The sequence below is a fragment of the Mauremys mutica genome, chromosome 2 (assembly GCF_020497125.1).
Source record: "Mauremys mutica isolate MM-2020 ecotype Southern chromosome 2, ASM2049712v1, whole genome shotgun sequence".
Taxonomy (NCBI): domain Eukaryota; kingdom Metazoa; phylum Chordata; order Testudines; family Geoemydidae; genus Mauremys; species Mauremys mutica.
This window is the reverse complement of record NC_059073.1, coordinates 220921536-220936233: the sequence shown is the minus strand read 5'-3', so window position 1 is coordinate 220936233 and position 14698 is coordinate 220921536. Positions and strand designations below refer to the sequence as shown.

General features: G+C 37.3%; 1 protein-coding gene across 9 annotated transcripts in view; it reads left to right on the top strand.

Moving 5' to 3' along the window:
• RBMS3 (RNA binding motif single stranded interacting protein 3) overlaps window positions 1–14698 on the top strand; it is a 939633-nt gene that overhangs the window by 470786 nt on the left and 454149 nt on the right. For all 9 annotated transcript variants that reach the window (XM_045008010.1, XM_045008014.1, XM_045008013.1 and 6 more), the window contains one exon: window positions 10975–11144. In XM_045008010.1, coding sequence (XP_044863945.1) covers window positions 10975–11144 — 170 coding nt within the window. The remainder of the gene's footprint in view (window positions 1–10974; window positions 11145–14698) is intronic.

Here is a 14698-nt window from a genome sequence, read left to right as displayed (position 1 = left end):
ATATTGTTAAATATTAATGTTTCCAAACTTCCGTTATAGAACTTAATATAACAGAAAATAATTTATCAATTGGAGTTTTTGTTTTTTTAAAAAATTATTAAGGTTTTGTAGTAGTTTCAGGTATGCATTTTTTCAAAAGACAAATTCTGGAATAGAAAATAATTCACATGTAAAAGAAGAAAATTTAAAAGTATAGCACATCCTTTTAGAAAACTACAGAAAAATTATCACCGTAGCGACAGCCTGCGTAATAGAAAAGCATTGTGCACCTTTAAGCTATCATTTATTAAAACCAGTGTAATTTTGAAATTATTGGCATAATATACCTTCTAAATTTTATTTTATTTTTATTAAAAAAAAAAGCATCCCAATCCCATTGTGCTGCTTACATGTCAGACAGTTCTGTACCTATAAATTCTCTTTGTAATTATTATTGAGACAGGAAGAAAGATTTTTCATTATTATATGGGTGTAATGTGTCTGAGAGACACATCGTATATATGGTTTGAAACTCTATGAGCTGCACCCATTTATACAGAAATATGGCTTGTCTTGCATTAAACATTTACTGTAAGGTAATACTGATGTTTGGAAACCCAGAAAAAAGGTTTCTGATGAGAGAGTTACATTTTTTTGCATTCATTATGAGCTATTTTAGAGAAACTGAAATGTTCCGTTTACCAAACTGCAGATGATCATTTCACAGGAAACCCAACTCAATTAGCATTGGAAGCCCTTGGCAAACTTGTGCATGCACACAAACACAATCTGGCACTGACACCATGGGAATGAGGGTGGGCACTTACACCACGGTAGTAAATTATTCCCTCCTTTCTGCTCATAGAGAAGTGACTAGATAGAGTTGGTCAGAACATTTTGGACTAAATGAAATTTCATGGAAGCAGGAACTTTTGAAGGGAGAGAGAATTAGAGACTAGTTCAAGGCAGTTAGGGCACTGGCCTGGGATGTGGGAGACCCAGATTCAAGTTCTTGCTCTGCCTGATGGCTCTCTGCCTAGCTTTATTGCAGGGGTTCTCACAACAAAAATTTTGGTGGCCTCAGGATGCGGCCACCAACTCTTGCTGGTGGCTGCTCTGACAATTTTCTTAACTTTAGGAAAAACAAATAATTATGCACAGATACATGTTCAAATCATTGTAATCTATGTAGAGTTTTTTTGCAGACTCAATAATAAAAATAGTGTATAGTTGTCTCTTCTTTATTGGACCTAAACAGAACAGAAACACAAATCAAGTGCTTTGAACATTCTAGTAATTTGTCTTATTGTTCTTTTGCTTTCCTTGTTTGCTTTTTTTAAAGACTTACTACCTAGTAAGTGTGCTGTGAAAAGTGATATTAACAGATATCACTTTTCACTACAGACTTACTCAGCCCGGGCAAGTCCGGGGACAAATTAAGCCCTGGATGGGGAGGTAGATACAGAGGCAGCAGGGGCCAGGGGTGATGGGGAACTAGGAGAGGCAGCAGTGTGGCAGAGGTGATGGGGGGTGAGTTTGGGGCCAGAGCCCATCACCACGCAGCCAGTGAATGGAGCCCGAAGCCCTATGGCTGAAGCCCAATCCCACTGCCCCCGGGAAGGTGGGGAAAACTCTGGCTGCCTCAAGCTTGTCTCTCTCCAGAGAGGGGCAGGGTCCAACCACTCCTGGTTGCCACTGTGGAGGGGCCGCTGCTTTGCTTCATCCTCCCGCCCCCCTCCAAATCACTGCACAGGAGGCTGTGGCTGCAAGAAAAGCCCCTGGTGGCCGCATTTGAGAAACGCTGCTTTATTGTGTAGCTGCACTCCCAGTGGCCCTGCGAAGACAGTAAATCCAAAACAGCGTAAGATATCGTGGAATGTCCAAAATTCTGCTCAGATGTTCTTTTGTTAGGGACACATCCTTCCCCACCAGAAGAACTGATGTAGTTTAACTCTGTGTATAATGTGGGCAAGGGTTTCTCTACATATGTCTCCAAAAGAGTGTTGGGGGATGATACTGTGGGGACCTACCAGCCGTGCATTCTGCTTAAGAGACTGTGTCAGCCACAATTCTTCCATTCTACTAATCTGCATTGATGTGAACAGGGGAATATTTCCCACTTAATTCTTGTAATGTAGAGGGAAGCCGAAGAAATGTGCTTGCTTTTGATTTTGTAAACCTTGGTTGGGTTTTCATTCTGCAAAACCAAATATCATCTGGTTCTGCTCTGCGTTCAACAAATTTTTGGGTGGGGAGGGGTTGGATTAGATCAAAGGTTTTGGTTTTGTCCAATGCCAAAAGTTCAGTTCTATTCAGTTGAATTTTATTTCATTCATGTTATTTCACCATGTTGATAGTATGTGTATAGGCAATAAAATTTAGCTCATATGTAGCATTTTCGTCTTCAGAGCACTTTTAGTTTTCCATTTAAAAATAAATAAATATCCATATAATAAATAATAGACTTTCAGGACCTAAGATGTATACTATTTTTATATAAATATATTAAGTTAAATATAAAACTTCCACTCTACATTTTTACCCTTTAAGTGGGATGCTAACCCATCAGTATGCTAATCTTGCTACACAAGTGTCCCAAATAATATGTGGCAATATAAACACAAATAATCATCTCTGCTAACTCAAACTTTTCCCATTTTTCACAACAAAGTTACTGTATTGCAGGCAGTAATTGCTTTCACATTTTGATCTGTGTTCTGAAGTATTCTGTTTAGGAGACATACGATATTTTATAGACCAGATTTCTCAGATTTAGTACTTTTAAGATCCATATTCTGTTCACATTTTGCCTCGGTACATCAATAAAATATGAACATGTTGGATAATGAAGTAATAATGCTAATTTGTGTCACAAAATATAGGTTTTTGTTTATGAGTTTGACAAAGTGCTTGAATACTTTATATAAGAGAATTCTCCTTGTCCATGGCCTTTGTTTGTTAAGAAATAAAAAATGCCACAGGAATGGATTGTAACTGGAAGCTCCAACCACGAGACAAAGAGAGGAGAGGCGGCATTTATTGAAAATAAATGTTGATTGATGCCGTGAAGATTATTTTCCAGAGTGGGAGGTAATTTATTCTGCGAGACAGCTCTATTCTTAGTCTTCATTTCTTTTGTACTAAGGACTAAGTTGCCACATTCCCTGTGGAGATGAAATGCACTAAATTCAGGGAGAACTATTTGGGGGGCAGTTTGTGATGGGGCTGTGCATGGATTAATCCAGACTTCTTGTGAGCCAAGAGTAGTATTCTCTTCATTATGGCAGCATGAGGAGGTTGGAAGGAGCCAGTGGCTGAGGTGGGTTTACAACAAAATCCATCCTTAGGCCAATACTAAGAGAGCCGGGCCGTCCATACTAAAGCACTCATGGGCTGTCGTCATGATCGTGGTGTTCCGTTCGCAATCCATAAACCCCACTGCCTGTCTACTTGGCATTCACTGTACTTTTTATTGGACACGTTCAAAACTGGAGACTATTTATCCTCAACTGAAGTCTTCCCCTTAGCTAGATGACAAGCAATCTGTTCTAATTGTAGGTGGTCCTTTATAGATCTAATCCACATTATCATTTAAGGTTCACTGTATCTTTTTTTTAACTAATAAGATGGTTTCCAATTGGCCAATTTGCTTTTAATGTTTATCATTAAGTGAGGGTTAGGAATCCAGAGGTATGAGAACTGACATATTTCATTTGACCACTGAATCAGTCTTAGTGGCAAAAAGGTGTTCTTATCAGTGTGAGTCAATGAGGGAATTTCCTTGCTTCTGATATTCATCATCCTGTCTTGGTATTGCTAAGCTTGCCTTGTTCTTGGTGACTTTTTATCCCTGTCTCATTAAGATAGTTACGAAGGACAAATTATTGCACCAGATTACATGAAACAGCACACGCTTTCCAAATATTTTCCCAGGAGAGAATGCCTTCCCACAAAGGATTTTCCCCCTGCCGTCAAACACTTGGCTTCATAGCCAACGTCTAGCTCTAATTGTTCATAAAATCGCTGAAAACTGGGCAGTCACGATTTAGGGGTTTGGATAAGAATAAATATTCATTACAGAGAAAATAAGACAAATTCTGCCCTGATTTATGCCTCATGTAACTCTGATTCCTGGAGGAAGTCTATGAGGTTGTAAGTCAGACCACTATTTGGCCCACTAATTTCAACAGTTTTAAACCTCAATCAGTTAGATCTGAGAAAAATGTTTTATTAGCCTAACAAATTCAGATTTTTACTTAACTATAGTACTGCTACTATAGCCAAGGAAAGACTGCATTCTTTCACAATTTTCTTCATACATGCTCTTTTTAACTTTATGAATAGGAATGAGTAACTGGAAAGTTTTAAAAACTTTTCTAATTAAATAAACACACTATGTTGCTGTGAATAAAAGATGGCATTTCATGTGTAAATGGAGAGAAATGTCTTTGTGCTATTCAGAAATTCTAAATTATAAAATATATGGAAATTATATCCAGTTAGAAATTCCATTGGGACTGCATTTTTTTTACATTTTTTAAATTAACATTTAACATTAAAATAAATTAATTCTTACAGTTTGGGCACATGCTAGTAAAATCATTTTTAAATATTATTGTGGATAAAGCCAATCATTTTTGGTCAAAACATGATTGTTTCATCTCTTAAGATATTAAAGATAAGAAAGTAGGCACCCCACTTCCCCACATTCTTTCTTTACTGTATTATTATTATTATTATTTATTATTAGAAAGTTTTATAGTTTCTAATAACATTGTAGGCCCTGAAGCCCTTTCATTATAGAACTTTCTCATGGCACAATGAATAAGTAAAACAAATGGTAAGGTTAGTCTACATCGGGGGACACAGGGAAATTAACCTGAATTTACTAAAGGTATGAATTTAAAGTGGATTAGTTAAACCACATTAAACCTTATATGGACACTCATATTCAGAATTAAAGTGGTTTGATTCACTTTAGTTTCACTTTTGATTCACTTCCAAAGTAAATTAAACTAACCCAAATTAAGGTTCATTTTAAGTCTGAGTACAAGTGTTCACATAGGGGTTATGCAGTGTAACTAATCCACTTTAAATTCATACCTTTAGTTTCCAGGAGTCTGCTTTTGGAATACAGGTGCTAGGAAGTCTGGTGGCATGGGTAAATGAGTGTCCAAGAAGAGCCCTGCCTTCCAGGCCTTCATCATCCAGACAGGAGCTGAAGGCATGGCTAAGGTTTGAGTTCTGCAACCTCAGTGAATGTCCTGCAAGCTCTACAGCAGAACCTGAACCTCTCTCCAATTCTCTCACCTGTAACTGGAACCTTTGTAAAATATACAAGTTTTGCATAGCTAATTCCTTCTTATTAAGGTGTATCTTTTTCACATCTCTCTTCTCTCCAGCTACAGCCAAGGCTATATAAGTTTTCTTCAGATGCTGCTGCTGATTGAGGAAGTTAACGAAGTAGAGGAATTGCTGAGTTTCACCTCACCTTTTATGCTAATTTTTTTGCCCTTTCAACTGGTTGGTGTGTGTGCACGCACATCTTCTTGCTTATTCCTGTTCTTGTTTGTTTCCTGGTTCTTGCTCCCTTAAACTCAGGGTTCGGGTTCCCATGTGTAGCATTGAGTGTGTGAAGTTACTCAGGCTCTGCTGAAACATACCTGCCATTTGTTTTGTTTACACTGTTGCTGACTAAACTGGTTCATGGTTAATACATGATTGATTACCTACCTGCATGTCTTGCTTTGATTTCCTTGTTTTGGGGGTGCTGTTCTGGGGTGCATTAGAACATAACAGGTTGTCTCTTGCTCGGTGGGGGATTTGCCATCCATTCCACTGAAGGGACCCATAAATAGGCCTGCAGGTCAGTGGCATCCTCTGGTCATTACTTTAATTGGCCAGTAGGAAACCATCCAGCACTCAAAAATTGCTCATTTGTACAGTATGGTTTGAACAGCACAGTGCTGTAGTAGAGTGAGTTGTAAACTGATATCTGTTCAATATATTTGTATTTACCTTGAGTTATTTTATCTTCACAATGAGAAGCTAAGGGAATTGAGTGACAATCATATTCTAAGTTAGGTGATTTCAGCCTAAAAAGACACTGTTCAGAGTGAAGTAGATTACATGTATTCACTGTAGGTTAAATAATGTATGTTTTAATGTGGGACTGTGTTTGTACTCATATACACACTCACACAAGTGAGTCAACATATTAATGCTTTGGTGAATCATTCCAGGACTTCACTTTCAAGTGGATAAAAGAGTACAAATTTGGTATAGCCAAAGGCGAACAAAACAAATTGGCCAGCCCAACAGCAGAGCAGTTGAGCTGTATGATAGACTCTGAGGCCACTCCAAAACCACAAGCCTGACTGCCTGAGAAGCCTGCCAAGGAGCCAGCTGCTGCTAATAAAGCTGACTCTACAGCTTGGGATTCCCATCCAAAGGGAATTGTATGTGAAATATGTTTAAAATTTCTCTTTGTAAAAATGGTGTTCTTTAAATCAGAAGAAGAAAAAAGCTTTAGACCAAACTTGCAACAAATGAAAGCTAGACAGGGATACCGTGGTTGTCATGGGGGGGGGGGGAACCTTGTGTGAGGAGGCTAAATCTGGAATTGGCGTTCGTTTTGTAACTGACCTGGCTCCTACTTCAGCATTTGTGTGCCATTAATCAGTAAGGAAGACTTAAGTGTCTCATTATTTAGGTTTATTGGTCAATTTACTTGGTAGTGTGTGTTTGGATGGGAAAGTTTGTTTCAGAGAGCTCTGCTATGGTCTACAAAGCTGGGTGTCTGAAACTGGGGGTGAATTTAACAGTATAATTTCTCACTTTTAAATAATTTAAAAAAAGCCGCTTGTTTCATTTTTAAAAGATGAAAACAAATCCTATTATCCAGCTCCGCTGAATTAATAGGCTGCTTAGAATGAGCTACAAACCAGTTCATTTTTCCCCTTTATTGAATAACGAAGCATGGGAATTGAAAAATGAATCTTCTGGATTGGTTATTTGAAAAATTAATGAAAAACTCAGTTCTGACTTCCAGCTCTCTCTTGAAATAAAATACTGTGTGTAGATTTTGTATCATACTGTTGCATTATAAGCACCATGTTTGACCATATTTGTATTGTTCCCTTGCCAGATATATAGGATAGCTGCATCTCCCTTTCATTGTTATTGCTTTAGAGCCTTTAATAATACCTAGGATTCATATGACCCCTGCGGATATTGTGGCAGAGAGATTAAGTGCCTTGCCCCAAGCCACAGAATGCCAGAACCAGGATTAGAACTCAAGAATTCCTGCTTTTGGGCCTATGCTTAGGTCACTAGACCATGCTTAAGGTAGAGAGGCCACTGTTTGGTAGCAAGCATTGTATGTCTGGAATCCCTTCAGCCTATATCTTGCATGCAGGTTGGTGATCAGGGCCTTCACCCTGTTGGGGGCAAAGTGAATGCTCTTCTACACCAGCACATGGTCTGGCTTTATCGGTTTAGGAAACGAGGCTAAAGCCTTCTCCTGGATTGGGTCTCCAACATGGCAGCCAGCCACATGACTATATAAAACTGAATATTGGTAATCATCATTTTGTAGCTTGGTGTAAATTCTCTATAACATTTTGGGATTCCTAAATTGCTGTCCATAAAAATTAGCAGTGTGTGAATTGAGATTTACATGTGAAAGGGTAGAGAGGATCTATAGTCTAGTCCAAACAGACATAGGCCCCGATCATGCCACGTGCAGTCAGACATAGGCCCACTGGTTTAAATGGGGTCCTTCCTGAATGCAGATGCCAGCCTCTGATTGTACATGCAGGTTTGTGGCCAGTGTTTGCTCAGCTGTAGTCTGAAAGAATTTCCATCCTAGCACTTGATTCTCATTTACACTGAGGGCACATTACACTGCTCTGGCCTTAATATCAGTGTAAATTTATACTTTATATCCTTTACTCTGCAGAGTGGCACAAAGTGGCCATAGTTTAAATTAGAATCAGGCCCCTAGTGTTTTCCTCTGTGTATGAGGATAAATATCTGATACTGAAAGGAAAATTGCTCTTTATGTTTGAGAGGTATATCTTGTCTTTTCCACTGAGTTTTGGGACATTTACTTAGTGTGGAAAAAACGCTATTTGCATATTGAACCCAAGCTAAGATGTATAATAATAATAATAATAATTTATAATTAACATGCGTGACATTTTATTGACTTGTAGACTGTGTCCCTGCCCTGAATAGCTTACACACATTCATTATATAAATTCAACTTAAAAGGGGGGTATAAAGTAGGAGCCATGTTATCTTGATCTTTGTACATTACTAATACTCAAAAGCTGCAGAATTGGCATAAGGAAAAATGGAAGATGTATTGTTTCAGCTTTTTGTGTTCTAAAGCCACACATTCACTGGAAACAAATTGGTGCTGGCTGGTGTTCAAACCAAAGCAAAAGGTCCGTGGAGGAGAACCAACCCCAAAATAGTACATTAATCAGTAGTTAGGTCCGGTAGACCTCACAAATATATTGCAGAGCCCACAAAAAAGTACTTCTGGACATGGACATGAGCTAGTATTTTGATAGCCGTGTCTTTATGTATTTGTGTGGGGTTACAGTCTTATAAATTCTTACCCAAGAGTACTGTTTCTGCAAGGGAGAATTTAATTCCACAAAGCACCACAACATTGGGAAAGCCTCTTGGCTGATTCCATAGTGTCTTCCCAATACTACTGCTTTGAATCTCTGTTTCTGGGAATGACACTGCAGTTTGAGAGTGTAAGGCCCTGTGATAAAATTTATATGCAGAGTAATATGATACCTACATATTAAAATCCTATCATTGTCAACAAGTCTTCATAGATTCAGAGGGGAAGAATTAAACGCAGAGTTGTTCATTTTTCCCTTTGCTATGGCTCAGACTGAATGTGCTTCCTAACCAGCGTACCATAATGCTGTTTGTTAAACTTTATTTTCTCTCTTGAGAATCCTGCTGAACCAGATCACAGACAGGCTAGACAGTATATAAATCTTAACACTTGATTTTGTGTTTCCCCTTGGTTAGTTTAAGTGAGACAGTCTGGGAGGAGGGAGCAAGAGTGGTGGGGGAGAGAAATTAACCTTTGGAAGTGTGTTATTCATGTTTATATTTCATCCAAGACTCTCAGTGAGCACAACTTCATCTACCATCTATACCTGTCTTAACTTTTCAATATTTTCTGTTCTTCTAAATAAAGGTCGTTGGCTGCTTGAAAGTGTTTTAAAGCTTCCAGTTTAAAAAAGTCCAGCTCCTGAAGACAATGATTTAGCATATGCATAACTTTAAACACGTTGAGTAGGGCCAGTGAAGTGAAATGGACTATACATGTGCTTGAAGTTAGGCTTAAATGTTTTGCTTAATCAAGGTCTAACTGCAGAACTGGAGTATCTGAGTGTGAACCTATGATAATCATCACACAACTGTCGTCACAGCTAGACACCAAATTGCTTTCATTTTGCCTGCATAGGCTTATTAGTATGTCATCATTAACTCACCATCGGCCTGACATCTAGTCACTGCTGATGTCTCCGGGCTGCTAATGAAATTCAGTGTTTTGCTTGCACATAATGGGTCTTCCTTCTCTCAGCCAGTTGACCACTTAGCTTGGTACTTCATGGATAATGCTGCAGTTTCTATAATTGGCCAAACCAAACCATCACCTCTGAACACTCTCAAGCTTTGGGAAGTTCTGATCTAGCTCCGAATTTTGTAACTAGGCTCCTTGTTTAACTGTGAAAAGGCTTGTCATCCTTTTTGTAAAACTGGATCATATTTTTCTTTCTAAGAAATAAAGCCGAGTAATGTTTTGCAAATAAGAATGATAAATAAGTAAAGTGTGAGGCTCAATCAGAGGTTTTAGGCAGCTAAATTTGAAAGTTGTTACCCTATTTTAAAGGTACTTAGAAATGATTTAAAACATGATTTTATGTATTCTTTTCTAGCAGGTATTTGTTGGAGGGTAGGGGAACGTATTGAGGACATTGTTTGCCTCATAAGTCTGCCTCCATTCATAAGTGCCATTTTTCAGCTAGGTTGTGTGATTTGTGCATATTCATAGATTTTAAGGACAGATCACCTAGTCTCTGATCTTTTGATACTGTCAAGACCATCCATTCTACACCCAGCATAACAGCACTTAGGTTGGGAACCTTGTCTCTCTTTTCCTAGGGCTGATAGCACCTGTTGCCTTTTTATGCATGTGCTGGATACACATCAGATTCCTGGTAACAGCTCCCACACCTACTTTAAAACTTAAGACAATACATTTCCTCAGTGAACTCCCACACTGAGTGGGTCATAGATAGGGCCCTACCAAATTCACAATTCATTTTGGTAAATTTCACGGTCACAGGATTTTAAAAATAATAATTTTCATGATTTTAGATATTTAAATCTGAAATTTCCCCTTGTTGTAACTGTAGGGGCCCTGATCCTACCATAACCTTGCGGACCCCCCCACACACGTACACAACCCACTTTTGGGTTGGGACCCCCAGTTTGAGAAACGCTGGTCTCCCCTGTGATGACTGTGTAGTATAGGGTAAAAGTACACAAAAGACCAAATTTCATGGGTGAGACCAGATTTCATTGTCTGGGATGCATTTTTCATGGCCGTGAATTTTGTAGGGCCCCAGTCATAGCGTAGCTTGAGTTAAATCATGTGCTGTGTGTCATCTTCATTTAATAAATGTTGTTCCTAAATATTCAGCGTGGTGGTGTCATATCTTGTGAGTAGGATAAAGTGCATGCATAATCTATCAACTGCTATTAATTTAGATTTTAAAAAATAAAGTTTATTGTATGTTATTGCCCTAGGTAAAAGACGGGGGAAATAAATTCCGGGCCCAGAATTAATTGCAGTATGTGTGTGGGACAGAACTACCATGAATTCATAGCGGCTTCAGTAAGACACACAAGCTGGTGATGAGTTTATTTTCCAGTAACAGATTTTTTTGTTTTCAGCAGTCCTATGCACCAGCTCCCCACCCCATGGCTCCTCCCAGCCCCAGCACAAACAGCAGCAACAACAGCAGCAACAACAGCAGTGGGGAACAGTTGAGTAAAACCAACCTGTACATTCGAGGCCTTCCACCCGGCACCACTGACCAGGACCTTATCAAGCTGTGCCAGCCGTAAGTGCCATTAAAATATTTCATGTCCTCCAGTTTGAAATGAATACACTTGACCATCGTATTTATAGGGACAAATTTCCAAGCCAGATTTTAAGCTCTCATATATAGATTTTATATTTTAAAAACAAGAATTTAGATGCATGATGTACCTGGTAGTGAAAGGTGAACATAAAGAATAACACTGACTCCTTTAGCTCAGATGGCTGATGTCTGTGCTTGGAGATCTGAAAATCTAGGGTTCAAAATCTACTGACATCCAATTAATTGAGTGTCATGGCTTCATAAGACTGAATTTATTTTTCGATGTTTTTTCTTTTCTTTTTTTCTTTTGATTTAGTTAATTCACATAATCAGAAAACATCTACTATGAGAGATTTTACAGTCAAAGAATTCTGATTCATGGCAGAACACACAAAACACAACAAAACACATTTGTCATTTGTCGCATCTTTCGATTGCTGTGTCTCATTGTCAAGTCTGAAGTTTGAGAACTATATTACCAAGTGAATATGGGCTTGTACCAAAATGTCCTCCTAAAACTGATGATGTAAAATTGTCACCCTCTTATTCAACAGATCTGCTCCCTGTGTATATTTGGAGTAATTTCTGCCAACTGTAGCGACAAATATAAGTTTTTACTGATTTTTATTTCTGTTAACACTTCAGAGGCCACATAGCTAAATTTTGTTCCTCCTGGTGCATAACTAACAGAATTGTTTGCTAAAATCAAATCACAGGGCAGTTACCTAAGCAAATGAGTTGATTATAAGGGATAATACAGGTATAGCTGAGGGTATAATTTGATTTGCTAAATCTTTATTACTGGTGGTGATGCACAAGAAGGAAATAACCCAGCTTGTCTTTCAGGTCCCATATTGAGTTGTTAAGGCTGGAAATAAGAAAAATATATTTTTTGTTGTAGAATGAGAACATTGGTAGGGAAATAACAGACACAGCAAGTATGGAATCCTACAATGCTGTATTTATAGTATTTCCCCCTCACCCCAAAGTTGAATGGCACCTTTAAGACTTTCCATTGCAAATCAGGATATCAGGTAGAGCTTGATAAATGGATTTAGTAATGTAAGAATCAATCTGAGCCTAGACCTAGAATTTGAACAGAAATTGATGCTGCTTTGAGATATATGATAAGTTAAATTAAAATACATGTAAATATTATCCAGTGTGATATGCACTTCCTAGATTTGATCAGAAATACTGTGATAGACACTTTGTATGATGCTTGGCAGGTCTGAGGAAGAAAGCTCTTAAAACAATTTTTTTTTCTTCTGCAGTAGCCAAGGGAATGTTGAAAATGCTTGCAACTGAGTAAATTTCTCATAGTACAACATTTCCATTTCCAATTTTACTCTAGTAGGATGCTTACTCTTTAAACTACACTCAACTTTCTTTTAAGTGCATTTTGATGTGTGGCTATAAAAATAGATTCTATTTTAGTTAAAACCATAGAAATACCATGCGTTTTTGTGTTTGATAAGATGAGTGGCTGCTTTAGTTAATCCTCCTGACCTTTATACATTTCCATTTTATGTTTTTATGTGGTGTGCACTGCACTCTGAATAGAAAATAGCAGACCGGAGTGCCATTGATGCTCGTAGTGCAGACTCCATTATGAGTGATGTCAGATATTTTTGACAAATGTACCGACAATATCAAACCTTTTATCAATTTAAGGGTAACCTTGTCACAGTAATCTGTCAAACTGTTCAGATATAAGAAAAGGAAAAGAAGTCATCATGAACTCCGCAGTAACCAAGTAAATAAGAAAAATGTTACTGGAACGTTTTGTTCTTTCATGTATGGTTTTGATCCTGAAAATCTCTTGTAACTGCTGTTCAGAAAAGTTGCTTTAAACTTTATTTTGCTGTACAAAGCACTTAAGTTATAGTACATCTTGTGGGACTTTATTAACTGGTACAGCAACAGGTATGATTGAAAAAAATAAACCAGGAATATATGAATAGTAAAGGTAATCTTCCTTCATTTATGCATCATCTTGGATTTTCACATAAATTGAGCAAGAAATCTCTGAAAATATGACTTTAGCTTGCTTTGCACTTTTTATAACGTAGCCTTTTAAACCCATCTCAATCCACATTCATAATTCCATAATTTAGAAATTTGGTCATAACTAATCCATGCAAATAATATTAATATACTAATATTGCCATTGATTCCTAAGACGTACCCAATGTTTTATAGCATAATTGTATGACCCATTGTTACATACATGATCCTCTTAACTCAGTCAAAACATGTTTATTAAAATTAAGATAAACATAATTAACATTTAATATTTATAGATTGTAGAATGAAAAATGTATAAAGTACTGTTTTATACAAACAACATATAAAGTTCCTTCCCTAATCTAATCATACCTTATTTTTATGCAAAATAATGTGTTTCACCCAGAAGAATCCCAAAATTCTTATAAAACTTTGCCTAGAAATCACTTTGGCCGTCACTAATGTATGAGGCACATCAATAATCTATTGTAATCCCAGGTGAAAATAGAGCTGATCAAAAAACAGACAAACAAAAACAAATACACAAAAACACACAAAGTTTTAGACATTTGGATTTTTTGTTTGTTGTTTTTAAAGCAGAATTTTCACTTTTCAAAAATGTTCACCATTTTTTAGTCAAATATTTTCAGGTTTTCCTTATTTCTCATTTCTCTCCATTTTTTCTTTATCCCTCCTTTTAATTTTCCCATTTCCTAGTTTGCCACTCAAAAAGGGGCTTAAAAAAGGATAAAAGGTGAGAGGAAAATGAAGAATATTAGTTGCTGGTTTTGGTCATAAAAGAGTGGACAATTTTGAAAAATAATTACTGTTTTTTACAAAAATTGTTTTGCTTGAAAATTTTTCCCCTGCTACAGGGTAAAATATGTGTTATACTAAGAACGTGTATTCCTATTGTGAAATTTTAATATACAAATATATTTTAAAACCGTGAAATCCTGTGAGTTTTAACAAGTTGTAGTTGAACATTTTATACATTTTTGGTTATACATTTAAATATAATAGCTCAAAAATTTCTTTCTATGAAGTTTGCATGCATTATGAATACTGTCCCTGTCTGCCGTGCTCTAGCCATTAGTTTTTCAGTGCTAAATCTATCCTTTAAATGCAATTTAACCTACATTTTACTCAGTCTTTGACTTTAAAACTGGTTTGCTCTAATACTCTAGATCAGCATATGGTTGGATTTAGTACCTTACCGCTTTGTACCTGAAATGTACCTTCAGAAATCTTACCATATCCATCTACTTTGTTTTCCTTGCTTGGATTAGCTATCTCTTTATCCTCCGGCAGTGTTTGATTTCTGTGTGATCCAGGCTGAAATCAAAGGACTGAATTAAAACAACTACAACAACAAAAATATTAAACCCAGAAACTGATAAGTCTGTGAGCCAGTCGGACTGAGTTGTGTGGAAGATGAGCCAGAATTTGGTATCTAAATGTTTTTCTAAGCACAGAAAGTTTCCTGTTTTGCTGTGATTGCCATCAGTGTGTTTTTTCTTCTATGA